We start from the raw sequence: 27,761 nt of genomic DNA on the forward strand, positions 1-27,761 counted from the left end.
GGAATCAGTGACTTATAATATTGGTTCTTTCTAGATTACTGAATATTAAATCGAGAGAATGACAACATGATATGGATGGGTGAATTGATTGTTAATGGTGTACGTTGTTCCTAGAGTCGGTGCATGCTCTTAATGGTGTACGTTGTTTCTAGAGTCGGTGCATGCTCTTAATGGTGTACGTTGTTTCTAGAGTCGGTGCATGCTCTCAATACCTCTGGTGAGTCTTATTTCCTCAATGGTTTTACATAGTTTTCGGAGTTACTTTATTTATGTGAGTGTTTTACTATAATATTAATATACAGTTTAAGAGGATTGATACTAATAATTGCCTAGTCGGCGCTGTATCCAAACCTCTTTGAGTAAGTATGATCATGTTATTAGTGGAGGACGCGTAGGCCTAATTAACTGAGTTAATGCTACTTAGGGCCTATCAGTATGACTGTGTTTATAAAGTGTTGGTTAGTAGGAAGGCAAACATAATGGAAACATAGTAGGTGTTGTATTTAAATCTCTATAGTGAGATTATAATGTAGTTAGGCCTAGGTGTAAGTGCTATACCCTACATTTAAGACCTGTTAACTAAGTTATGATAATTATATAGTAGTACATGATTTATACCAATAATTAGTTTATTATTATATAGACATAAGTCAATACCACTTCGTAAACATTCTTTCGCAATTTGTTTTTTAAGTGCTATCCAATTAAGTTGAGTTATGTTTATCGTGATGTTGTTTCTCCGAATAAAGATGCTTTTGATAACATGTGCTAATGACACAGTCGGCTCACATTTATCGGAAATATATAAAGCGTTATTGGAGTTAATACCTATAGAGACTTCTCTGTTATTGAAGGCACGTTTATAAGCCTATTTTTATTCGTTATGTATGTCACCGTACATGATCTGCAATAGTTCGGTGTAAATAGTCAAAATATATGTGGATAGCCTACTGTATAACAATTTGATTAAATTAATTAAATGTGGTTTTATAAATGTGGTATTTATTATAAATGGTAATTCATAGTCGGTGTATTTTATAATACATATTTGGGACACATGGCGTTTCATACAAAAATCGTGGATTGTGTTGGATTATAACAAGACGCAGGCCACGTCTAGATACGGTACTACTCATACAGTAGCAGGTGTTAAAATGCTATATATTTTGTTCAATTTTATAATAAGGTAACGGTCTTCACGTACACGGATAACGAAATGACACAATTATCCTAATGGTACTGCCGACTTTTACAATAATTTACATCATAATTAGAAGTGTGTTTACACTGGGTTAAAGTAATCTCGCATAAATACCATGATTGCATTATGAACAGGATATACATTTTAAAATACGTCAGTGAAAATAAAGCTTAGTTCTCCTCTTGGACGTAACGCAAGTACGTAAGCGAAACGAAGGTAATGTGATCACTCGCATTAGATTGTCATAGTATTGGTTAGAAAGTTCAAAGAATGGGCAACTAAAAACACCTAATTAACCTTAAAGAGGCATACGATGATTCTTTATTTATATATATATATATTTTACTTGTGAAGTTTCTCTTTCTGTGTAGCTATGAAATTATGCAGATATTGCATGCTTGGTGTGTTATAACATATGAGATCCTCCTTCGAGAAAATCATATTTTTAGTCGCGTGGACGTGACTCTATAGTTCACTATGTCGGTCGGTCGGTCGGTCTGTCTGTCGGTCCGGTATCACTATGCGTTTTATCGCTTTCTGACTTTATCCTGATATCAGTTTAATCCAGCTAAGTCAATTTTTCACAGTATATTCCTTATGGCCAGGAATCGATGTGGTTATGTTTTCACGGTGCGCAATAAAAAATTACGCGGTCTACGCACGATTTAACGAAATCACGTTTGTAATCATATCTTCACAACCATGAATCACAATTAAATAAAATTTGGTACTCATAAATTTCAGGGCATAAATCATCATATGGCAATACAATTACGTGCGTAGCGCATGTAACGCATGCGTACGCGCGCTTAAAATTTTCAAAATTTATTTTCGATGAAATAAGAGTACGTTTCAGGCAATTTTAAGCGTTTACAAAATTGCGCGTTAAATGTTATTGCGCACTCTTTTTGCCCGATTTCTGTTTTCTTGACTTACTTTTCAACTCGAAATTACGTTATACGAGCACGTCAAAAGTGACAGGCTACGCACGTGTAAATTAAAAAAATATAAATATTTTTAAAACATTTCAACATTTTTAAACATGTTCAGTAATTTCGGTCAGTTGGTAGGTTGGTCGGTCGGTCGGAAAACACTAATGAGCACGCGACTGCAGCCATCTATATGGCCTTGTTTCTGAAGGGATTCCTATTTCCTCGAATCGCGTAGCGCTTATGGAAATTATAGTCTGGTGAGAAAAAATATTCACTATTAGGCCTAAAGGAGGATCTCAAATGTTATAGAATATCTTTTAAATAAGGCAATATCCGTTATATTACATAAAAAAGGTTACATTTGCCTTTCAATAAGAATGTTTCCAGTCACTTAGAGTTAATGTTTTTATTTTGACACTCTCATTTTAGTTTGTGTACTTCGATGATGTCATACTGTACGATTATCATTTAGAACGATCATTCCGATCATTTATTTCGACCAATCACGTTAATACTTTGTATACTATCATTAACAACTAGCTTTTTATTGTTCCAAAGACGATGGCAGAACTCTCTTACACATTAAACATTTCATTGAGGACGTTCCAGATTTTGATTATTTTGACCACTGTCTGCGCTTTCAAAGTTACATCATGTAAGTAGACACCAACATTTTGTTTATTTTAACTATTTAACTTAAGATTAAATTCTGAGGAAACGATGGAACTTACTTCTTATAATACACCTATGTTTCAAAATAGAAATATTTGCTTGATACGTTAATAAATCTTCTTTATAATGTTAAACAAATAAAGACTTTCTTTTTTCAATTTTTTCTTTAATAAACATTTTTGAATTAACTATTTCACTGTCGTTGTTTTGTTCTTTACAATGTTACCATTATTTTCTTTGTTGTACAGTAATTGTTGGGTGCGGACACAACTATATGCTGTACGTACTTAAACTTTTTTTTTATTGCAGCACTTAAACTGACGCCCGTTGATCCATATTCGTTGGCCGGTTCCACCCTGAACTTTACATGTACGTTAGATCAAACAAAAACATCGTACAATGCCTCGGATATTGAATGGAAAATTGACGAAGTACCTATTAATTCAGGAAAAAATACTGCCGTAATCTCAAGTACAGAAGCCATTCTTACCTTAACAAACCTAAACATGACAGGTCATGAACATTGGATCGATTGCTTTTTACTTGTAGAAAAACAAAATGGAAGAGTAACGACAAATAAATCAACATCGTCATTAACAGTTGGTAGTAAGTCAATGGCATACATAGTTTTGAAAACATGATTTGATCCCATCAAAGTTAAAGATGTATTGCCCCCAAAAACATGAAAAATGAAAATTAATCAAATCAGACTTTGCATACGTTGTTTTGTAGTTTTAATAAAGTTAATCACTTCCATAGAAAAAAAAAATAATGTTTTCACTTTTCACAAAATAAATTGTTAAATTCAACCAAAAATCCATTGGCTGGCAGCCAATTTGACCATTTTTTGCTTTAAATTACATTTTTTTTAAATCCAAAGTGGATAACTATTATGTTACATTAAAATGGAATATTCAACAAACAAATGTATAAGAATTATTTTTTCAGGGGGACAATACATCTTTAACGATAATTGATCCATGAAGCCAACTTACGGGTAATTATGAACGAGGTTTAACTTGAATGTTACCTTTATGAAGTCCTAGAATCTATTTAATTACCGATAATAAAAAGAGATGTCGCGGCGGTGCATGTAGCAATTGGCGTGTATGGCCGCACCGTCCCAGATTAAACATGATATATTTAAACCATTTGTTTTCGTCTTTTATTGTATGTGGCTGGAGACTGAGATGAGATTTATTATTATTATAGAAAACCACTCCTTACATGTAATAAGAATCCACAGAACAGATAGTTATATACCTTACTATATTTTGTATCCTTTAGTCGTACCATCGTCTCCAACATTAAACTGCAGATCGACAAATATTGTTGATTATTTGTGTACATGGGGAACGGAATTCACCGGAGTTATAAGTGTCTATACATTTCAATTTCAGTAAGTGATTTGTATTATTGATAAATAACACAAATAATTATAACCATTGCTTTTCTCACAAATAATAAATGTCTTATCATACCTAAAGAAATGTTTCATTTCTAATACAGAATGCATAACCTTGCCTTACCTCGGCTCCATCATAACACTGTCGGATGTAGCCCTCCTCAAGCCTTTGACATTCGTTTCTGTTCTGTGCTGGCCTAGCCAAAGTTTTTTTTCTGTATTAGAAATAATGTCGTCCCTCTGCGTTTTTGTCTTCCCTTCTGTTGCCGGTTCTCGGCTGCCATTCTTACTCTTCTCTTATCACAGTGTCTCGTAATGTGACACCAACCATTTGTCTGTCTGTTTGTCATCGCTCCTTTATTTAAATTCAACAGCTGCAGGTGCATAATCAAATATTATGAAAAAAGACAAAGTAACAAAATAATACTATTATGTTAAATGATTACAGATTATTGATTAAATATTATTGAGTTATTGAGTATTACTGATTACAGATTATTGGTTACAGATTATTGATTATAAATTACTGATTACAAATTACTGATTACCAATTAATGAATACCAATTATTTATTACTGATTAATGATTACAGATTACCGATTACAGATTATTTATTACTGTTTACAGATTACCGATTACAGATTATTGATTTACGGATTATTGATTACAGATTACTGATTACTGTTTATAGAATTTTGATTACTAACAATTAATATTGAATTATGAATTCTTTTAATCCCCTTAGAAACAGTTCTAATGTGTGGATCAACTGTTCTAATAAGCTAAACGACAGCACGTGCAAAGTTTCAGAAAATGATGGTAATCCAATGAGAGCACATCTAGTACGAGTAGTTGTTGAAAATATGTTTGGTACTGCCAATACAACATCCACATTTGATTCTAAGAATGAAGGTCTGTAGGCCAATATTTAGCACAGGTTTGGAAAATATAGATCATTACCATCGAATTATTTCATAAAATATACAAGCACCACAGAAGATCAAATGTCTAATCCCTTTTACGTGACTTATGTGATTTATCCGGCGGGGATACGGGTTTCGTTCAATGAGCTTTTGAAGTATAACATAACGAAAATCATAATTTTTAATCTTAAATAATATCTAAATTGTTTGAAGATTAGCATGAGGAATAAACACTAGTAAAGTTAGGTTTGATTTGTGTCTCCTAAAAGAAATAATGTTCGGTAACCTTAGAATGTCTTAATGATTCTGTTGTTATGCTACAACCGTCTTTTGATGTACGGCAGACGTTACTTATCTAAATTAAAGATTCACTGAAGTAACTCTCATGGCTGTACGCACGTTCTAATCGTTTTATTTTGTTGTATTTTCAGCCGTACCTTTGTCACCATTAATTGATAGAGTTTCAGTGGGGGAATCAAACGTCATAGTATTCTGGAAATTACAAGAAGATTGCTATTATTGTAACTCGCTATGGTTTCAACTTCGTTACAGACGTTTAAGTGAAACATGGACAGAAGAGGTAATGAAGTTACAATCATTTTCACTATTTGTTTTGTCATATTTTTATCATCAGGAGACAACGAATTGTGGAATAACTATCGTATATCACGAATTTACCAACTCATTAAATTTGAATGTAGTAAAATCGGCAATAAATATATATTTATTACGTTTGTGTATAATATATATTTCAAATCGTTAAACAACATTTTTGTAGAATATTTTCGACTCACTTCCTTCAAAAAGATTACGTTGTTTGGCTTCATTAAACAAATCTTCAAAATAATAAAGCACGCTTTTTAAAAGATTGTTATTCCGTTATGCAGGATTTATTTATTTTAATTTATTTATTAAACCTAAAGGCAAATTACTAAAAAATGACAAGACTGTGACTAGATCTCAAATGGAGATGAAAAATATAATAAGCAAAGATCTAAATCAAAATTTCGGGTAGTACTTGCCCTCCATCAGCAGTGCAAGTGAAAATACTTGCACTGATTTTGTGGTAAGCTACTGTGATGACATGACAATAATAATTCAGTCATCTTCTACAACACATCTGAAACATTTGACGCTCGTGATTATACAGTTTCGTTAGAAAATTGAACGATTCTTAAACGTAACAAAATGCTTCAAAAGAAAATAAGGTCATGTAGCTCCCAATGATTGACAAGGTTACTAAAAGCGAATTGTTTTTATTAGATTGAAAAACAGCATAAAAAGCAGATCATTATTGAGGAGATTACGACAGCGGTAGCTGAATATGAATTTCAAGTGCGATCAAGGTTTTCATTAGGCCTACATCACCAGTTCAGTGATTGGAGTCCAATTGTCACACTACCCAGTGAGTTTTAAAGTCATTCGGAATACGTATACCTATACCAATTTTACAGCTGTCACTATAGTGTATTTAATCCACCTCGAGTTGTATCTAACTGACTTACAATAGTTGGCTAGATAGTATCTGGTGACAGCTGCAAGATAAAGTTGTCATTATGTGCTCACTAATCATATCTGCATTAATAATGACCAAATGAAATGAAATATCAAAATCCTCATAATGTATATAAAAAGAACAGTTTACCTTCTCGACCAATATATACCGTACGTGACTAGAATATTTTCTTTTTTATTGTCTAAAAATAATGGAAAATTTGTTTTTGTAGTTTCTATGATCATAGACGTGAACGCTACATCGTCAGAAAACGAAAACGTCTTGTCACTACAATGGGAAACACCAAATGAAGAAAATCAGTATTTTTACCGCATTACGGGAAACTATACTGGACAATCACTGAATGAAAGTGTTGAGGAAGAATTAACATTGAATAACATTGACATAAATGTGCCGTGCAACAACATCACAGAGAAAACCACCATTGTCTATAATCTAGAGCTAAGGAGTGTTCAGGTAGACACGTTTGAAGTCGAAGTCGAAGGTCCTCCAACCAGGATATTATATGAGTTCAAATGCTTGAAACAAGGTGTGTTGGCCTATGTCTCTTTATGATACCTAGAGGGTTCGCTTGTGCATGTATTTGGAAAACACCCATATTCGGGGTAAACTTTGTTTTCATCGTCAATTAATACTTAAACAACTAATAGTAAATAAGGGTTTCAATATATGGTTAAATCAGAACCAAAAGTATGCACCATTTTTCTGTATCATTGAGTAAAGTAAGGAAATCATTTGGCTTCTTCTCAAAAGCTACGGTAATATTCTGAAAAGTGCTCAACACTTACTTTACTTTAATGTTGGCAAATTTTACTTCATGACATAATGTACAACTAGAGATAGACATTAGAGCCTCATATTTACCAATTTCATTTTTTTTTTAGGTTTGGTGACCGAGAGACCCGTAACTCTGAATACAGTTGCAGTGCAATATCAGCCTAGTATGTGAAAAAACAATTATTACAATTTAGAATAGCACACATGTCGAGTTTAATTGCGACAATGTTAGGCCTACTTATTGTTGTTTCTCTACTACTGAATGCTTAGAAATAGCCTCACTACTGCATATAATATCTTCTCATGGCAAATTTACCAATAGCCATACGTTAATCTGAAAATAGCGTAATTTTACTACCTGCTTGAATAATATTTTGGGTGCATTTGTGTGATCAAATTAAGGAAGTTGCCTCTATTTTTTTAGATGTGATCGTATATTCAAGTAAGTAAGTTCATAATCCATATAGAAAAAAAATGATTGTTTCTCTTGTTTTTCTTTTACAATGTTCATGTTTTCAGAAAATTTGCAACAATTCATGATATGTTGTACTTTCAGATGAATTTATCATTCCGTTTCTTGTGGTGGGAATTATTATCTTATTTGTTATGCTGTTTTTTGGAGCTTTTAATGTGTATATACGTAAGCGAATTTTCATTGAATGGCCTGAACCAAAATTCTTCAAAGTGGTAAATATCATGTCTTTATTGTTTTCAAGTTAAAGATGTATTGTCCCCCTGAAAACATATTTTTTTAAATTGTTTTGTTGAATATGCCATTTTAATGTCACATAGGCCCTAATAGTTATCCTCTTTGACCAAAAATTGGACCGGAAAAAAAATGTATTTACCTGAAAAATCAGTAATTTAAAGCAAAAAATAGTCAAATTGGCTGCCAGCCAATGGTTTTTGGTTTAATTTAACCATTTATTTTTGTCATTTTGTAAGTAAAAGCATTTTTTTTTCGTTTTTTTTCTATGGAAGTGATTAACTTTATTAAAACTACAAAATAACCTATCCAAATTCTGATTTAATTAATCTTCATTTTTCATGTTTTTGGGGGACAATACATCTTTAAGAGTTAGGCAGCCAAGATGATTTATTATTTATTTGTCATCTTTAATAAGGATAACCCGTGAAGATCCGTCATTAAAAAATGATATTAAAGGGTCCTCTACCTAAATGATGTAGGTGTGTATTTCACGAAATTCAATCCACTTTGCGTGGTAATGAAATGTTGTTTATAGAACCACGCATTCACTGTATTTGTCCTTATAGACGTGAAATAACATGTTTAATAAAGATATCTCTTTTATTTAGGAAATTAGCCCCGTTCGTCCACGATCAGTAGAAAAGGAAGTTTTTGATGACTTGAAGACGAAGAAGTCGGACTTACCTACATCGTACCGCAGTTCAACAAGTTCTGATCAAGGATTTCATGAGTTTAGTCCTGATTCTCAGATAGAAGGGAAAAACATTTACATGGTTGTACCGTCTATTGACCAAGTTTCACCAGTTACGAAAAGTGGTTTTATAAACTCATCACCAGTTACCACTGACAAAATGGCAGTTAAAGAGAAAAGCACGGCATACTTTCGCCTGCAACAAACAGGTGATGATGATGCACTGCAATTGTCTCCATTACTCGTGGAAAGCACAAGAAATAAGCAGGACTCAAATCCTTACACGCCAATGAAGTCAGTTTCCTCAGATAAACCTCAGAAGTCAGAAAAATGTGGACGAGAGAACGTTACAGATCCTTACTGGAAATTAGATGAGGTTCTACGTGTAAAAGTAGACAACGCACACGCTGGTTTGACGGAGTTTATTCCAGTCTCTACATGCGATTATTACAGCAGAGAGGAAGACATAGGGGACATCATTGGAGAAGACGAAATTGATAATCTTCTGAATTGTATGCCACAGACAAATGTAGAACTTATTGAAGATGGCCATTTTATATTCTAGAATTATTAAATGTTTTAGTGTACGGTACTGACTTTATTTGTATATAAAATAATTATTGGAATTAGGCCTGTATTTTGTCTCGTTAGTCACAGGCTAAATTCTAATTTCATGATGAAACATGATGAACTAAACAGGCGTCTCCTTCCAAAGAACTAAATCGTTAATGATATTTTTTCCATTGACTAGAGGTTATATCCTTATTTAACCTTTTGAAGACGTGATCCGTTTCCAATACGGGGTAATTTACTCTCCCAGGACGCGAGGCCCGTATATGTACGGGTTGACTTTTGGGGGTCACTGAAATTGCACTTTTTGAGCATTTGACTTTGACCTAGGTAAAAAAATGACATTTTTCGGAAGGCAGAAAGTAGTTGCAGAAAGTTACAGTTAAAAATGTATTTTGAATTTTTCCTAAACCTATTAAAAATACCTTATTTTAGCCTCAGTGACTTGGGGTAGAAACCTCGCGTCTTCAAAGGGTTAATCTTTATTTATAACCTAAGAAGGGTGTCTATATATAAACTCAGATCTCGGATATATATCTCAGATCTCGGATATATATGAGTTTCTAGATTCATCTAGAAAACTCATAGGCCAACATCTGTGTTTTTCTAGATTTAATTAAGAATACTCAGATTTTCTAAAATTGTTTCCATTTTCTAGAATTCGAAAACACGGGATCCATATTAACCAGAGGGTATATGTCTAATCTTTATGAAACGAATTAATGGTAATGTTTTAATTAGAACAATCAATAGTTATTATATTGTAAACGATTTCTAACTATACCATAGGTAAATTAAATTAATCTATCACTCATTCGGAGTGTGGGCCAGGTCTAGTACTGCTGCAGTAGTATTATGATACTTTCAGAATGGATTTTTTTGTTTTTTGTTTTTGTTTTTCTATACTGTATGTATCTTTATATGGATATTTTAATCAGAATGAATTAAATGAACAATGTATATATATTATAACCTATGGCGACATAATATGTAATCATTTACATTCTCATCATTGTCACAAAACAGAAAAGAACTTGGTGAGGGTAAAACTAATGCGGTTCGTGCGGACGCATGTATACAAACACCCACTAATGTAACAATCTACCAATGTAACATTAACCACTAACGTAACAAAAATTAACAACCAACGTGCGTGCGCGTAACAAACTCCATTAACCACCAACGTAACAGTAAAAAAAAGGTTAAGAAATCTTAGACTTTAAAAACTGTTTCGTCATATTTTTTTTTAAGAAAGTTGACAATTTTCAAGTTCAGTTATGTTTTTTTGTTGGATGAAGGTGGGTGAAGTCTAATGATGCGTTACGAGGCCTAGCCTGTGGTTCCCATCAGTCTCTTTCATTTTTCTCATCATTTCATTCATTCTACTACAACCATTTTTTATCCTGTTACTCTCCTGTACTGGTATATGGCGGATATATTACAGTCCATTGGGAATTTATATCCTTTCTTTTTACAAGTCCTATTTCACAACCTTCTCGTCGGTACGGTACCCGCTGTAAGCAGCTACTATTGCGACTAGTGAAACTGATGTGGAAAGGGCTACAGAAGAACAGGAACCCGATAGAAGGTATCTGGCGCATGGCCCACCGGAGTGTGGACACGCCCTGGCCCACCTACTGTATGGGCAAATAGGCTGCCTATGGGTAAAATAGGCCTGCCTATGGGTAAAATAAGCCCACATATATGAGTAAAAATGCACACCTATAGGTCATTAGCACCCACTACCTTGTGGATTAGGCTAGGTAAAGCTAAAAGCTAAGGGAGTTAACTGCAACAGAAAACTGAAACAGGATCGCATCATCCTTCTATTGAAGTCAACTAATGATAGCAAATCGATGCTGCAACCAACCTTGTACCAAATGTATAGCATCGGTCTTTTTTGGAATTCGCAGGGGAAGGCAGAGAGAGGACTCGTGGCGCTTGGGTAACCCATGGATTCTTAACATCACCCAGGCAAACACACACCGGAAAAGAAAACTCTGGCATCTGAGGATGGAAACAAATCGAGAAGTAATTGTTACGAGTTATAAGTCTAGATTGTATTGGCGTGACATTTGGACGCTACGAATTATTTCTGACGGTAGGAGAGGTTATTTAATCCCAGTGATTAGTTACCGCCTGCCTCAAGCTGAACAGCCCTTGACCAATTAGGTACTGATCCGTCATAGTCCGCCTTCTCTGATTGGGTGGTTAGAGATTAGAGCCTGCACAATTGGCAAGTAGACCGCACTATAACACTGAATGCTGAACTGAGAAAATCATCGATAATCGATCAAGAATTACAGCGATTAAATATCGACTTAGCTGCACTCCAGGAAACCAGACTTCCTGGCCTTGGTTCAATTGCAGGAAAAAAACTATTGGCCTACCCTTTTCTGGAAAGGTGCAAATAATGGAGAGAAACGAGTAGATCTATCCTGCCATTTATAGAACTACCTACTGATGGAAATGAACGGACGATCTCAATGAAGCTTCACACCAATCTTGAAGTCGTTAGCCTAATTAATATCTATGCTCCGACTATGCAAGCTCCGACGGAAGTAATTGGTGGGTTCTATTATCTATTATTTCTATGGGTTCTACTCAATATACTGTCATGAAGATCCTGAAAAATGAACAACTACTTATCTTTGGAGATTTCAATGCACGTGTTGGGGCAGATGTTCTATCCTGGTCCCCTCACAAAGGATGTTTTGGTGTTGGGAAATTAAACAGTAATGGACGTAGACTCCTTGAATTCACTGCACTTCTAACGCCGGTAACAAGGACAAACAGCATAGATTTCAGTCTGAGTTCCAGAAGAAATTACTAAACACAAAAAACACAGACAATGTTAACCATCAATGGCAAAACATCAGCAAGGCCATACACATTGCAGCAATTCTATCTTTTGGGAAACAAAACCCCAATTTTAAAGGTACGAAGATTCTGCCACTGTGCTAAATCCGCTTCGAGAAATCAAAACACAAGCATTCCTTCGCAACAAATATCATCCTCCTACCAGAGGATAAATAATAGTGTTAATTTTAACTAAATTTATTTATTTTTTAGTCGCGTGCAAAGCCACTCTACAGCTCACTATGTCGGTCGGTTGGTCGGTAAACACTAACTTGAGCATGCGACTGCAGCCATGTATATGGCCTCGTTTATATCATACTGACAACGTTGGTGTGTCTATCCTTCAATGTGTTGATCTTTAGACGTATGGTGTGTTGATTTACAGCTGAAAATGTAAATTTCAATCTTAAAACTTCAGCCTATTTTAAATTATCTGTCTTAGTCCGACGGGCAATAAATGTTGTATCCGTAAGACACACATTGTATTCCGTATGGAAACCTTATTGTGATGAAGCCGTTCCATTTCCATTTGTATATGTCTGTCCAAATACTTTAAACTTCAATGGCTGGACACTGTTTGATAGAGAATAGACAAACACAAACGGACGGAAACTGAAGTTTAAAAAAAAGATTTTTAACTTACACGAATTTTCTACTGTTGTTACGTTAGTCTGTTGTTTTGTTAAGCATGGTTAATGAAGTTTGTTACGTTAAGCAGGGAGATTTTTTTTTTATTTTACATCTCCCTGCGTTAAGTTACGTTATTAACCTGTTGTTTAAAAACTGTTGTTACGTTGGTGGTTAATGAAGTTGGTTACGTTAGTGGTTAAACTGTTGTTACCTTAATGGTTGATTGTTATTATTATGGGGCATGTTTATAGTCTGATGGGAGTGCAACTCTCTCAACGTTGACAGGAAAGAAATGTGAAGGTAATTATTTATAATCACACGTTTTTAACCGGTTGTTTTGTTTTTTTTTGTTTTTTGTTTTTTTTGTTTGTAGCGAAAACAGAACCTAATAAGAGCCCACATTTAAAAATGCATGACCTCCACTATAACGATACGGTAATAATGTATACAAAAAATATAAATAATTATGACGACAATTTTTGTTTACAATTACACAACCGTAACTGTTAATTCAAACAAACTTCTATTATTTAGGCTCTCTTATTTGTGAAAAACGGAAGGAGATTACAAGGTCAAATGTACAAAAGAAGTTTTTTTTTTTCATTTTTTTCATTTCATTTATTTCACTATCATCATCGCAGCCTTAGCTGAATTACAAAGATATTTACATTTTCTCAATATTAAAATTTGTATAAAAGTATAAAACCAATGATAATTATATATAAAAAAGGAGGCAATTTACACAAGAAATATAGGTTGATATGGGACAACTACCCTATATAAGTTGATATGGTTGAATAATCAGATCACGCTCATGAATGATATTCAATTGACTCTTTGCACGAACTTCGTTGACATTAGCATTGCAGCCGCTCCAGTCACTTGATAATACCAGAGAGTTGCAACTCCCTGATAATACTGTAGAATTAAATTGTTCTACTAAAGCTAAAGATGGCTTTAACAGTGTATTATAATCCATTATCTCAACCTAGTCGTGCCGTAGTATTGTTCTGCAAATATAACAAGATACCCTACCATGAGAAAGTCATCGACTTGGCAAAAGGTATGCTTTTTTATTTTAGTCACTGTTAAAATATACTGTTGCTTTAAACGTATCCGGACAACTACCCCTAGACAATTACCACCCGAACAACTACCACCCGGACAATTACTCCCATAGGACAACCACCACCCGGACAATTACCCATAGGACAACTACCCTATAGGACAATTACCCATAGGACAACTACCACCCGGACAATTACTCCCATAGGACAACTACCCCTAGACAATTACCCCCATAGGACAACTACGCCTAGACAATTACCACCCGAACAATTACCACCCGGACAATTACCACCCGGACAATTACCCCCATAGGACAACTACCACCCGGACAATTACCCCCATAGGACAACCACCACCCGGACAATTACCCATAGGACAACTACCCTATAGGACAATTACCCCCTTAGGACAACTACCACCCGGACAATTACCCCCATAGGACAACTACCACCCGGACAATTACCCATAGGACAACTACCACCCGGACAATTACCACCATAGGACAACTACCACCCGGACAATTACCCATAGGAAAACTACCCTATAGGACAATTACCCCCTTAGGACAACTACCACCCGGACAATTACCCCCATAGGACAACTACCACCCGGACAATTACCCATAGGACAACTACCACCCGGACAATTACCACCATAGGACAACTACCACCCGGACAATTACCCATAGGACAACTACCACCCGGACAATTACCACCATAGGACAACTACCACCCGGACAATTACCCCCATAGGACAACCACCACCCGGACAATTACCCATAGGACAACTACCCTATAGGACAATTACCCCCTTAGGACAACTACCACCCGGACAATTACCCCCATAGGACAACTACCACCCGGACAATTACCCATAGGACAACTACCACCCGGACAATTACCACCATAGGACAACTACCACCCGGACAATTACCCATAGGACAACTACCCTATAGGACAATTACCCCCTTAGGACAACTACCACCCGGACAATTACCCCCATAGGACAACTACCACCCGGACAATTACCCATAGGACAACTACCACCCGGACAATTACCACCATAGGACAACTACCACCCGGACAATTACCCATAGGACAACTACCACCCGGACAATTACCACCATAGGACAACTACCACCCGGACAATTACCCCCATAGGACAACTACCACCCGGACAATTACCCATAGGACAACTACCACCCGGACAATTACCACCATAGGACAACTACCACCCGGACAATTACCCATAGGACAACTACCCTATAGGACAATTACCCCCTTAGGACAACTACCACCCGGACAATTACCCCCATAGGACAACTACCACCCGGACAATTACCACCATAGGACAACTACCACCCGGACAATTACCACCATAGGACAACTACCACCCGGACAATTACCCATAGGACAACTACCCTATAGGACAATTACCCCCTTAGGACAACTACCACCCGGACAATTACCCCCATAGGACAACTACCACCCGGACAATTACCCCCATAGGACAACTACCACCCGGACAATTACCACCATAGGACAACTACCACCCGGACAATTACCCATAGGACAACTACCCTATAGGACAATTACCCCCTTAGGACAACTACCACCCGGACAATTACCCCCATAGGACAACTACCACCCGGACAATTACCCATAGGACAACTACCCTATAGGACAATTACCCCCTTAGGACAACTACCACCCGGACAATTACCCCCATAGGACAACTACCACCCGGACAATTACCCATAGGACAACTACCACCCGGACAATTACCACCATAGGACAACTACCACCCGGACAATTACCCATAGGACAACTACCCTATAGGACAATTACCCCCTTAGGACAACTACCACCCGGACAATTACCCCCATAGGACAACTACCACCCGGACAATTACCCATAGGACAACTACCACCCGGACAATTACCACCATAGGACAACTACCACCCGGACAATTACCCCCATAGGACAACCACCACCCGGACAATTACCCATAGGACAACTACCCTATAGGACAATTACCCCCTTAGGACAACTACCACCCGGACAATTACCCCCATAGGACAACTACCACCCGGACAATTACCCATAGGACAACTACCACCCGGACAATTACCACCATAGGACAACTACCACCCGGACAATTACCCCCATAGGACAACCACCACCCGGACAATTACCCATAGGACAACTACCCTATAGGACAATTACCCCCTTAGGACAATTACCACCCGGACAATTACCCCCATAGGACAACTACCACCCGGACAATTACCCCCATAGGACAACTACCACCCGGACAATTACCCCCATAGGACAACTACCCCTAGACAATTACCACCCGAACAATTACCACCCGGACAATTACCACCCGGACAATTACCTATAGGACAACTACCACCCGGACAATTACCCCCATAGGACAACTACCCCTAGACAATTACCACCCGGACAATTACCACCCGGACAATTACCACCATAGGACAACTACCACCCGGACAATTACCACCATAGGACAACTACCACCCGGACAATTACCCATAGGACAACTACCACCCGGACAATTACCCATAGGACAACTACCACCCGGACAATTACCCCCATAGGACAACTACCACCCGGACAATTACCACCATAGGACAACTACCACCCGGACAATTACCCATACGACAACTACCACCCGGACAATTACCCCCATAGGACAACTACCACCCGGACAATTACCCATAGGACAACTACCACCCGGACAATTACCCCCATAGGACAACTACCACCCGGACAATTACCCCCATAGGACAACTACCACCCGGACAATTACCCCCATAGGACAACTACCACCCGGACAATTACCCATAGGAAACCTACCCTATAGGACAATTACCCCCTAGCACAACAATGAAAACCCTATAGTATGCCTGGTTTGATAATCAGGTCTACAAATATTATAGGTCTAATTATCGATGTTACAGGTCCCTTTGCTGTGGTTTTTAATAATAGTCAACATTTCAGAGCCACTAAATATTTGTTATCTCAAGGATAATCAAAATTGCGGAAAGAATCAGCAAAAAGAATATTGTAATTTTAAACATTCATTTCATTATATAATTATTCATACATTTACTACAATACTCCAATTATGTAGGTTGTCCAGAATATAATTCTTCGTGATTTAAGGTTCGGTTATACTACGAAAGATAACGAACGACGATAATATATAAAACAAAGATATTTATTTTAAAAATAAAATTAGAAAATTTTCGAAACTATAACACTTATGCTGCTGTCTTTGGCCTAAAATAAGATTTTTTTTTTAATCAAATGAAAATGACGTCATGATCAATAAGAACAATAAAATTGTGATATCGTCACGATAGTATTGCTATTACAAATCATGACGTCATTTAATTGGACGAAAATAGAAAAATAGCAAAATGTATATTTACCTTTGTAATCGTCCTAGTACAATGAGCCTTTATTGACTGAATGTAGTCCACTGTCTTAAAGTTGTTTAATTATTTTCAAAAATTGTATTAGACATTTTGTATATACTGTAGAAAATAATAACGTATAATGTTGTTTGACAGGTGAGCATAGAATGCCGGAATACACTGCAATCCAGCCAGCTCAGTCAGTACCAGCAATTAAAGATGGTGATTTCACACTTGGAGAAAGGTATGCCTTACTCCCCTTGTCCAACCATGTAGGCTACATTGTAAAGAATAAAGCAAGTGTGAAGAATTTTTTTTTTTCAATTTCATTAATCATTTTCTCTAATATCCCCTAATTGCAGGTGATACAACACAGAAATTACAAGTTGACAACATATTGTTCACTAACGAACACTTTCCCATATCTATAGGCCTAAACATTTTAAACTTGGTAACGACAGTCTATAAATAATAAGGCCCTTTTGAATTCTGGTTTGTTTTTTTGTAGTACTGCAATAGTGAGATATCTGGCGGCAAAATACAACGTAGCAGATCATTGGTATCCTAAAAATATTGAGACTCGGGCTGAGATTGATGCCTACTTAGCCTGGCAGCATACAGGTATTAGGAAAGCGGGAATTAACGTGATGGTAAATGAGGTAAATAACAATGTAAAGTTTCATTTCAAGGTTATGCTGCTAATTTGTGGTATGAAGACGCAAAACTAACTTTACGGTCATATGACTAAATTTGGGAAGATGTAATTAAAGGGAAAATGGGCTGGAATAAGGCGAAACCTAAGTCAGTGTCCTAAACGTTATTATTTTTCATAAATATTGTTACTCAAAAACTACAGTCATATCCGAGTTTTTAGATCTAGAAAATCCAGATATCAGAGTTTTTCAGATCTAAAGTTTGATTTCCGATATCATAATTTAAAAGTAAAGTTTAAAACATACATAACTCATGCAATTATAAAAAACGCTTGTTACAAAAACGACGGCTAGATTAATGAGATATACGGGAGCAACTTAAAACCTACACAACCAGTCAAAATAAGACCACTGTTATATTTGTATACAGATATTTGTTCCAAAACGTACCGGGAAACCAAAAGATCAAGAGGCAGTCGACAAGTTTGTCAAAGAAGCTGAAGAGTCCATCGGCAAGATAAATAGGTTATTTCTCAAAGGAAAACGGTTCTTGTGTGGAGACGAGATATCTGTTGCTGACTTGTTTGCTATTTGTGAGGTAATCACTAGATTTAAAAGAAGTTTAGGTTGTGGTTAATATTTTGGTTTGGCATGCGCAGAATCTGATAATGTGCATGTTACCTCAATACAAAAATAAGTAATTCGAAATTTTGATCATTTTCCTCCATAGTTGTACATAATGTACCATACATTCCACTGTCTGAATCAAGTATCGTTCATTAGGCTATTCATTAACCATCAATGGACAACCTTCCGACGGACCTATAGTTGATTTTATACGATACATTCCCATTGTCCAAATCATCCTATTGCTCTTTATTCATTAACCATCAATGGACAACCTTCCGACGGAGCTAAAGTTGATTTTATACGATACATTCCTATTGTCTAAATCATCCTATTGGTCTTTATTCATTAACCATCAATGGACAACCTTCTGACGAAGCTAAAATTGATTTTATACGATTCCCATTGTCCAAATCATCCTATCGCTCTTTATTCATTAACCATCAACGAACAACCTTCCGACGGAGCTATAGTTAATTTTATACGATACCGTACATTCCTATTGTCCAAATCATGCTACCTCTCTTTATTCATCAACGATCAACAGACAACCTTTTGAAGGAGCATTGTTTGATTTTATGCGATACATTCCCATTGTCCAAATCATCCTATCGCTCTTTATTCATCAACGGACAACCTTCTGAAGGAGCGTTGTTTGATTTTATAAGATACATTTTTGTCATATCGTTGTTTATTCATCAACCCAAAACAATATATCGATAAAAAAAAAGAAATTCTAAATATTTGGAGTTTATGTTACATGATTAGTGCATGCATTAGTAAGAACAAATTTTATTCGTTCAATTAAAATATTTCATATATATTAGTAGTATTTTTAAATTTTGTTCAGGTTGTTCAACCGTTGGCCTGTCCATCTGGTAAAGGTTTACTGAAGAACCAGCCTGAAATTGCTGACTGGATGAAACGTGTAGAAGACAAATTGAATCCAGATTACGATGAATTGAATAAACCACTGAAAGCAGTTTGCCAACAATGAACTAAATAGGCCTCTGTAAGAGATGGCCGTTTATGTTCTTTCTATCATTTTCAACAATGAACTAAATAGGCCTCTGTAAGAGATGGCCGTTTATGTTCTTTCTATCATTTTCAACAATGAACTAAATAGGCCTCTGTAAGAGATGGCCGTTTATGTTCTTTCTATCATTTTCAACAATGAATTAAATAGGCCTCTGCAAGAGATGGCCGTTTATGTTCTTTCTATCATTTTCAACAATGAACTAAATAGGCCTCTGTAAGAGATGGCCGTTTATGTTCTTTATATCATTTTCAACAATGAACTAAATAGGCCTCTGTAAGAGATGGCCGTTTATGTTCTTTCTATCATTTTCCAATAACTAAAGTAGTTCTTTCATTGTTGTTTATTAAACATTTCCAACAATATGTTACAATTAGTTCTTTCTTTCGTTTTATTAAAACATTTTTCCAACAATTTTACAATCAGTTCTTTATTTTCGTTTGTTTATTACAACGTTTTCCATCAACAATATATTAATTACTTTTTACAAATTATTAAACAATAATTAAGCTTATTTTCAAAGGGTTTTGAACAAGCACCACTAGTTTGGAACCAGCTTCCACTCCATACCCGTCAAAGTAATTCAAGTAACTTCTAAAATCTCACCTTTTTCAATAATTCTTGTTGGTCTTTTAGCGCTGTAAAACATCAGTAAATAGCGCTTTATAAAAGTTTATTATTCTTTTTATTATATAATATATATTTATAAAAATATACTAATGTATATATAGTACTATAATAGTTCCCTTTGATGAAGACTATGTTTTCATATCTTCTTATAAACTTCCCATAAACTCTATCTTCTCCTAAACCTCACAGCCGACACACTTTTTCAAACAAAAAAAGGATTTCAAACCAATGTCTGTGCTACATCACAGGCTCAACCATTCTTGACATCCTTACACGTCACATAGTTAAGTCGCAGAGAGGTCATAAATACACATGTCCATTGGAAGAATCTTGTAAATATATTATTTGAGTTGTAAAATTGTTGACCTATGCATTATAAGGTACAACAAACATCGACAGTTGTATTTTCTGGTTGAGTGAATCCATCTCCGAATCCAACAGTCTTAATAAGTTGAGGTTTATTATCAAACATTGGACACAATTTATTCCTTATTTTGGAAGATCGCATCCAAATAATTAGATTGTACCGTTCACCATCTGATATTGGAAGAGCACCGTGCATGTGTTGTCCTCGATGAATTAAACTATACGTTGGCTTGTGGCAATATTCAGTACTCTGTGGTTCTTCTATTCCTCGTTGCTGTTAAAAACAACACAAAATTAACAAACCTGCTATGTTGCTATATAAAAGACAATCATGTCACTTGTAGATTCAACAGAGGTATACAAAAGCCAAAATGGCAGCCTAGTGTGCAATATTTTATATGACTAATGTTAGACTGGCCTTAGAATGCCACGAGGAAATGACATTAAGAACACCTTGTCTTGATTCTTTATCATGTGTATGAACAGAAAAGTTAAGGTACTGAAAACAAGCATCTGAGGGTGGTTGGGAGAATATATACAATATGATATAGCTACATTTTTACTTTAAAAAAATGTATTCGGGTCATAATAACAAAATTGTATCGGTCATAATAACAAAATTGTATCGGTCATAACAACAAAATTGTATCGGTCATAATAACAAAATTGTATCGGTCATAATAACAAAATTGTATCGGTTATAATAAGAAAATCATATTGGTCATAAAGTATTACTTAAAATAGAATGTAAACCATTTAATTATGGTGTTCAGTGCCAAAATTATACAAATCGTTGCTTTGTTTTTTTATAACCAGATACATTCAGGCATTGTTTTTACTTACATGACGCATGCCTCCAAAATACAATGAGCCCTCAGTGAAATCACTTGTAAGTGATATATTAAGAGTGACCTCTGCATTATCATAATGATAGTTAAGATCCAAATCTTCTCCAATCTTGTACTTTACAACAAAAGCTTTGTGAGAGTCTAACAAGTCTCCACCACAGTCTGGATACAAGAGCCTAGCGAGTGGAGTTATGTAATTCTGACGTAAAGGTGTGATGAAGTAGTCATCAAATCTCAATTCATTCATTAATACCTACAACAAAATACAATTTGAGAATTTTAAGCAGGTCTATGCTTTACTAATAGTAGTGGCTTTTATTTTATTAGGTGATCATTTAGAATAAAATGATCACCTATTGTTATTGTATAAAATCTTTATTATTATTTTTTTTTTTATTATTTTTTTTATTATTTTTTTTCTTTTTATTGTTTCTGTACACTATTTTGTGTAACAATTATCTCAAAAAGTTTAATGTCAATGATTACAAAAATTTCAGAATATCTTTCAAATAATACAACTTAATCCTAATAAGCTTTCCAGCGTGATCACTCATCCGTGACGACATTTATACGCCATTTTGCGAAATCACATTATCAATCATATCTCCATAATTCATTATCACATATTAATGAAATTCACTACACGTAAACTTCAGATCAAGGGTAAAAATATTAGCAAATCAAAACGCACGCGCACGTAGGTTCATGCGCGTGATATCGCGCGTTAAAAATTTAAAACGCTCAAAATTAAGTTTTGATCAATTTAGAGCATGAATTAGGCCATTTGCGTGTTTCAAAAAATTACTGCGCAAAAATGCGTTTTTGCGCGCACGATACTTAAAAAGCGTAAAAAATATGAATTTTTTTTACAAATCTCATTCTACTCACCATCCTTAGTACATTCACCAAATTTGAGTCAGTTCCGACTTAAAATAACGCTATACGAGCACGTTAAAAATGACAAAATGCGCACATTTATTTTACAAAAGTTCTGAAAATGGTGAAAAATAGGTCTTTTTTAAAATGAAAATAATTCTTCAGAATGCAAGATGACCCCCGATTTTTTTAACTTATTCTGGAAGCCATTGAGTTGTAGATATGAATTCATGTACACATTTTACGTACAAAATGTTTTGACGTCATCAAATGGCCACTTGAATTTAAAAATTAGGATTTGTTATCTTTTTGTGTAGATTATCACATTCAACAGAGCGCATCTTGGTTATGTGTGCTCGAATTTCGCACAACTTTCAGTATGTGCTTGCTTAATTAATTATCTTTATCATGAGTTGACACTATCTTCATTTTAATGACGTCATCACGCGTAAAAACTTGAATAACGTAGGCCGTGTAATTTCACCTTCGCAGTAAATTTGAATATCTTACAGCTCTTCAGAATTGAAGGTTACCTTGATGATTATAATTTATTATGAAAGCTGATGAAATGTAGATAATAATTCATATAAAAATTAAGCCTATCGGATGTTGTGACGTTAACATATGGCCAGTTGAAGTGAAAAAGTAGTTTTTTCATATTTTTCGTCAAAGTTATACACATTTCAAAGAGCGCGCACAGCGCTTCTACATGCCAAATTTTTTTCCAAATCTTATATTTTTTTGCTCAATTAATTATCTTTCGAAATTGTCATCTTAAAGTTTAGTTTGATAACGTCATCATGCCAAAAAATTAGAACACGTGTGTCCCGTAATTTCACCTATGCTACACTGTATATAGATATACAGTATATACTGTACATATTGTATATGGCATATAGGCACAACTCAGCACTATAAGCATATAATAGGATGGCATACATCAACATTTTCCGATCGTATGTTAACGTACGTGCATGTTAAAAAAAAATTAATTTCAGTAAAATGATAAAAATGATCACCTATAATTCGTCAAAGTGACGAATTAAATTCTAGTTTTTATTTATTTTCAATCCTTCTACATAACAAAGAAATCAAATACATTCTTTAAAAACAAAATCAATATCAAGAAGTGATAAAATACAGTAAAAATCACAATACTTGGTCAATTGTAGATCATGGAAGCCATGTCATGTTTATGAGGGGCATTTATACCAAATGATGTTCTATGGGGTAGGGGGAGTTAATATTTGAGGTGGGGTTAATATTTGAGGTGGGGTTTTTGAGTAGTTTATGCAAAGCAGGGCATTTACGGTAGCCACACTTACACCATAATTGTTCATTGTATTTGGTCTTCCTTTTGGTAAATCTGTGTTTTCAAAATGTTCTATTTCTTCTTTAAATGAATTACAAAACTCTTCAGTAAATATTGGAAAAGAGTAAATACGCTCTCCTACATTAAAAAAAACAGTTAAATGTGAAACATAAAACGTAATTACAGTAAATATGCAAGTTTTTGAATGCCATTTTGAGTTATAGAACATCCATTGTTCACAAAATAACAATGCAAAAACATGTAATTTTGCCATTTTTTGTGTGCTTAACTTTTCCTTTAATGTGTTTGAAATATGCCTTTTCGTCAAATAGTTTTAATCATATAGGAAAGCCTGCTATACTAGTTTTGATTTTTATCTTTTTCGATTACTGTTCCATGGCAGAATGAGCTTCACAATGTACAGTTATTGTATGGCAATCAGAGAATCCTTTACTAACTTTTTATAGAATTTGATTACAATAGGTCAACTATCAACAAACCTTTTTCAGTACTTATGAGTTTTATCAAACTTTGCATTGATGCATTTTTCTGCTTGCTATGTTCAACCAACTCCAGAAATGTTAGGCTCAGAAATGAAATCTACAACAATTTCAACGAGAAAATATAATACCATAAAGAAGAAAAACTTTCCAACTATTTCAAATATTTTTAGTCAAGATATTTAACTAAAAATATAACTAAAGGGGGAAGTTGTCCTTGTCAGTTGTAGTGAGACAAGTAGTCAAGATAAACGTTTGTTGTAATAGTTGGTCTTTACAAAATCAGACATGCATTCATAGTTGTATTCCGTCAGCAAGGTGTAGTTAACAGGTAAAATATTCTTTTCATTTTTGTACTACTTAATTCCATACCTGTAGTTTGTATATCTCATGATTGAGTGGTGTGTAATGTTTTAAAATTGTCTCTTTTCTCTTTAAATAATCTCGGCCAAGTGATTTTCTACGTTCTACTTCTGTTTTAACCTGAAATGAATTGTTAGTGAGATAACATGTGTTTAATGGTATGAAATAAAATAAAGAAAATATAGTTTTGCATTTGAAAGTCCCACTATGAGGAAAATTGTCTGCATGAGCCAAATTCTGTTTTATTCCTAGAAGAGTTTATTGACAATTCACATTTACTGATATATGTTTATAATATACTAATTATCACAACTTGTCTTCATTCATAACTTGTCTACGTTTCTTGTTTGTTACCATTATTCTGCTACACATATACAATTATTCTGCTACACATATACCGTATTCTGCTACACATGTACAATTAATATGCTACACAGGCACTGTATTCTGCTACACAGGTAATGTAATCTGCTACACAGGTACCGTATTCTGCTACACAGGTACCGTATTCTGCTACACAGGTACCGTATTCTGCTACACATGTACACTATTCTGCTACACAGGTACCGTATTCTGCTACATATGTACCATATTCTGCTACACAGGTACCGTATTCTGCTACACAGGTACCGTATTCTGCTACACAGGTACCATATTCTGCTACACAGGTACCGTATTCTGCTACACAGGTACCGTATTCTGCTACACAGGTACCGTATTCTGCTACACATGTACACTATTCTGCTACACAGGTACCGTATTCTGCTACACATGTACCGTATTCTGCTACACAGGTGCCGTATTCTGCTACACAGTTACCGTATTCTGCTACACAGGTACCGTATTCTGCTACACATGTACCATATTCTGCTGCACAGGTACCGTATTCTGCTACACATGTACCGTATTCTGCTACACATGTACCGTATTCTGCTGCACATGTACCGTATTCTGCTGCACAGGTACCGTATTCTGCTGCACAGGTACCGTATTCTGCTACACACGTGTCCGGATATTCACCCCCTGGACATTTACCCCCCGGAAAACTACCCCCCGGACAACCACCACCTGGACAACTACCCCCTTAGGACAACTACCCCTTTAGGACAACTACCCCCCGGACAAATACCCCCCGGACAAATACCCCCCGGACAACTACCCCCTTAGGACAACAACCTCCTTAGGACAACTACCCCCTGGACAACTACCCCCCGGACACTTACCCCCTAGGAACAACCTGACTCTGCAACAGTGTATAATAGGTAGTTGACCGGGGGGTAGTTATCCTAAGGGGGTAGTTGTCATAAGGGGGTAGTTGTCCGGGGGGTTGTTGTCCGGGGGGTTGTTATCCTAAGGGGGTAGTTGTCCGGGGAGTAGTTGTCCGGGGGGTAGTTGTCCTAAGAGGGTAGTTGTCCGGGTGGTAAACATCCGGGGGGTAACTGTCTAGGGGGTAGGTGTCCTAGAACCTGCTACACAGGTACTGTATTCTGCTACACATGTACCGTATTCTGCTACACATGTACCATATTCTGCTGCACAGGTACCGTATTCTGCTACACATGTACCATATTCTGCTACACATGTACCGTATTCTGCTGCACATGTACCGTATTCTGCTACACATGAACTGTATTTTGCTACTTGTACCATTATCAGCCAGATAACTTAACATAATTACATAAATTAAAACATCAATTACTTACGACTCTCAGAACGTCTGTGAATCCTTCTTCATTGTCACACCCTTTGTTTTTAAGAATCTACAAAATAATACAAACAATTCACATTTTATTATTAATATTATATGTACTATACAGTAGCTCCAATTTGAAGCTTGTTTCTCTCCATTTCCCATTCACATTTAAATTACATACCATATATGTACTCACTCAGTGTTTCAACGGAGCACTTATGGAAACTACTACCATCATAATGTATAATTTGTTAATTTTGACCTGTGCATGTAAATTATAAAAATACTGCATACCCTAGACTAAAGGCCTAGGTCTAGGGTAGGGTTAGACAGGCCTACTAGTTCTACTTAACTAGGCTCTGCTGTCTAGGCGGTGTCAGATGAAATCGGTCGCGCTTGAAATCGGTCGCGTTTGAAATCGGTCGCGATAAAATCAACTTCCGGTATTTTGTATGGCGCGCCGCTAGAGCTATACTTTTGATTATATCGGTCGCGTTTGAAATCGGTCGCGCTATTTTGTATGGATCGAGCGGGATGCATGCTAGAGCGGGATAAACATTTTTCGTTTATATAGATTTAATTGATATTTTTTAGGAACTAGATTATTTATGTGGATATTTTTTACTTGGTTAATACATATTTATTATCAATCATTAAATTAATTTTTTTTTTGTATTTCACAGGTCTCGGAGAAGGACTGTGTCTTTTCAAAATGGCCATTTCTAAACACGTTTAAATATTATATTAGGCATATAATAATTTACCTCTATTTATATGTACTGTAATTAATATATTATATAGAGAATATACGTCTGTCGTATCTATTATTATGCAAACAATTACGTATGGTTGTAGGATATTAATAAAATATATAGATAATATGCCGTTATAAATCAATCTACCGGTCTACAGTAGGACTATGATGTACAATGATAGATATGAGAATAATAATGTATGGATAATAAAGGTGGACACGATTCTCAAAGAGGTAATCTGCACTGATATTTAAACATTTAGATTTACGAACGGCGTACGAATGTGAGACTGAGTTGCACTTACTTATTTACATTAAATGATTATTATAAATGAAGAAATAAAAGATATTCAAATTAAAATCTATAGTATCGCCGACGTATATACGTAAATTATAGAAAAAGTGCTTTATTCGGAATTATTATGGATAAGCAAGCCTGTGAGCTACAGCGACTTTAATTTCTTTTGCTTATCCTTGCCTCCTTATATTTCCACGTGTCTTGATTTGGTTACCTATATGTTTTTAATGTATTTCGATTTTAAAGGCTAAATAGAGAATGAATGAACATGATCTCATAATCGCGTCGAGCATCTATAGCTCATTGAATCGTTTCACAAAAACACGTGCAGGAGGCCTATAGACGTTTCAAACGTATGGTTATTAGTAATAGACGTCATCTTTACTCGCCATGGACAACGATCGTACGTA

General features: G+C 35.5%; 3 protein-coding genes across 3 annotated transcripts; 2 read left to right on the forward strand and 1 right to left on the reverse strand.

The window, feature by feature from the left end:
• Positions 1–89: 89 nt before the first annotated feature.
• On the forward strand, positions 90–10,362 carry LOC144835090 (uncharacterized). The gene is made up of 11 exons (XM_078690123.1): positions 90–217; positions 2,692–2,788; positions 3,115–3,411; positions 4,093–4,204; positions 4,956–5,122; positions 5,565–5,713; positions 6,397–6,538; positions 6,861–7,178; positions 7,534–7,590; positions 7,983–8,113; positions 8,744–10,362. The coding sequence occupies exons 1-11, from the start codon at positions 200–202 to the stop codon at positions 9,389–9,391; spliced, it is 2,136 nt and encodes a 711-aa protein (XP_078546249.1). The 5' UTR covers positions 90–199; the 3' UTR covers positions 9,392–10,362.
• Positions 10,363–13,688: 3,326 nt separating this feature from the next.
• LOC144835174 (glutathione S-transferase theta-1-like) lies at positions 13,689–19,692 on the forward strand. The gene is made up of 5 exons (XM_078690234.1): positions 13,689–13,948; positions 17,552–17,639; positions 17,904–18,054; positions 18,479–18,646; positions 19,526–19,692. The coding sequence occupies exons 1-5, from the start codon at positions 13,837–13,839 to the stop codon at positions 19,670–19,672; spliced, it is 666 nt and encodes a 221-aa protein (XP_078546360.1). The 5' UTR covers positions 13,689–13,836; the 3' UTR covers positions 19,673–19,692.
• A 352-nt stretch (positions 19,693–20,044) lies between these two features.
• On the reverse strand, positions 20,045–26,593 carry LOC144835156 (2-oxoglutarate and iron-dependent oxygenase domain-containing protein 2-like). Its single transcript, XM_078690215.1, has 7 exons — positions 26,481–26,593; positions 26,310–26,366; positions 24,616–24,726; positions 24,244–24,343; positions 23,757–23,881; positions 21,551–21,808; positions 20,045–20,981 (listed from the first exon to the last, which is right to left on the reverse strand). Exons 1-7 carry the CDS (start codon positions 26,481–26,483, stop codon positions 20,715–20,717), a joined length of 921 nt encoding a protein of 306 aa, XP_078546341.1. The 5' UTR covers positions 26,484–26,593; the 3' UTR covers positions 20,045–20,714.
• Between the last annotated feature and the right edge of the window lie 1,168 nt (positions 26,594–27,761).

Source organism: Antedon bifida, chromosome 2 (assembly GCF_963402885.1).
Source record: "Antedon bifida chromosome 2, ecAntBifi1.1, whole genome shotgun sequence".
NCBI classification, from domain to species: domain Eukaryota; kingdom Metazoa; phylum Echinodermata; class Crinoidea; order Comatulida; family Antedonidae; genus Antedon; species Antedon bifida.

Coding starts and splice junctions, on each gene's coding strand:
- LOC144835090 (XM_078690123.1), top strand. Junction 5,123..5,564: donor ATTTGATTCTAAGAATGAAG/GTCTGTAGGCCA, acceptor TTGTATTTTCAG/CCGTACCTTTGTCACCATTA. Junction 7,179..7,533: donor GTTCAAATGCTTGAAACAAG/GTGTGTTGGCCT, acceptor TTTTTTTTTTAG/GTTTGGTGACCGAGAGACCC.
- LOC144835174 (XM_078690234.1), top strand. CDS start 13,837: ATGGCTTTAACAGTGTATTATAATCCATTATCTCAACCTAGTCGTGCC. Junction 18,055..18,478: donor TTAACGTGATGGTAAATGAG/GTAAATAACAAT, acceptor ATTTGTATACAG/ATATTTGTTCCAAAACGTAC. Junction 18,647..19,525: donor ACTTGTTTGCTATTTGTGAG/GTAATCACTAGA, acceptor AATTTTGTTCAG/GTTGTTCAACCGTTGGCCTG.
- LOC144835156 (XM_078690215.1), bottom strand. Junction 24,344..24,615: donor ATGAGATATACAAACTACAG/GTATGGAATTAA, acceptor AAATTGTTGTAG/ATTTCATTTCTGAGCCTAAC. Junction 23,882..24,243: donor ACTCATAAGTACTGAAAAAG/GTTTGTTGATAG, acceptor TTTTTAATGTAG/GAGAGCGTATTTACTCTTTT.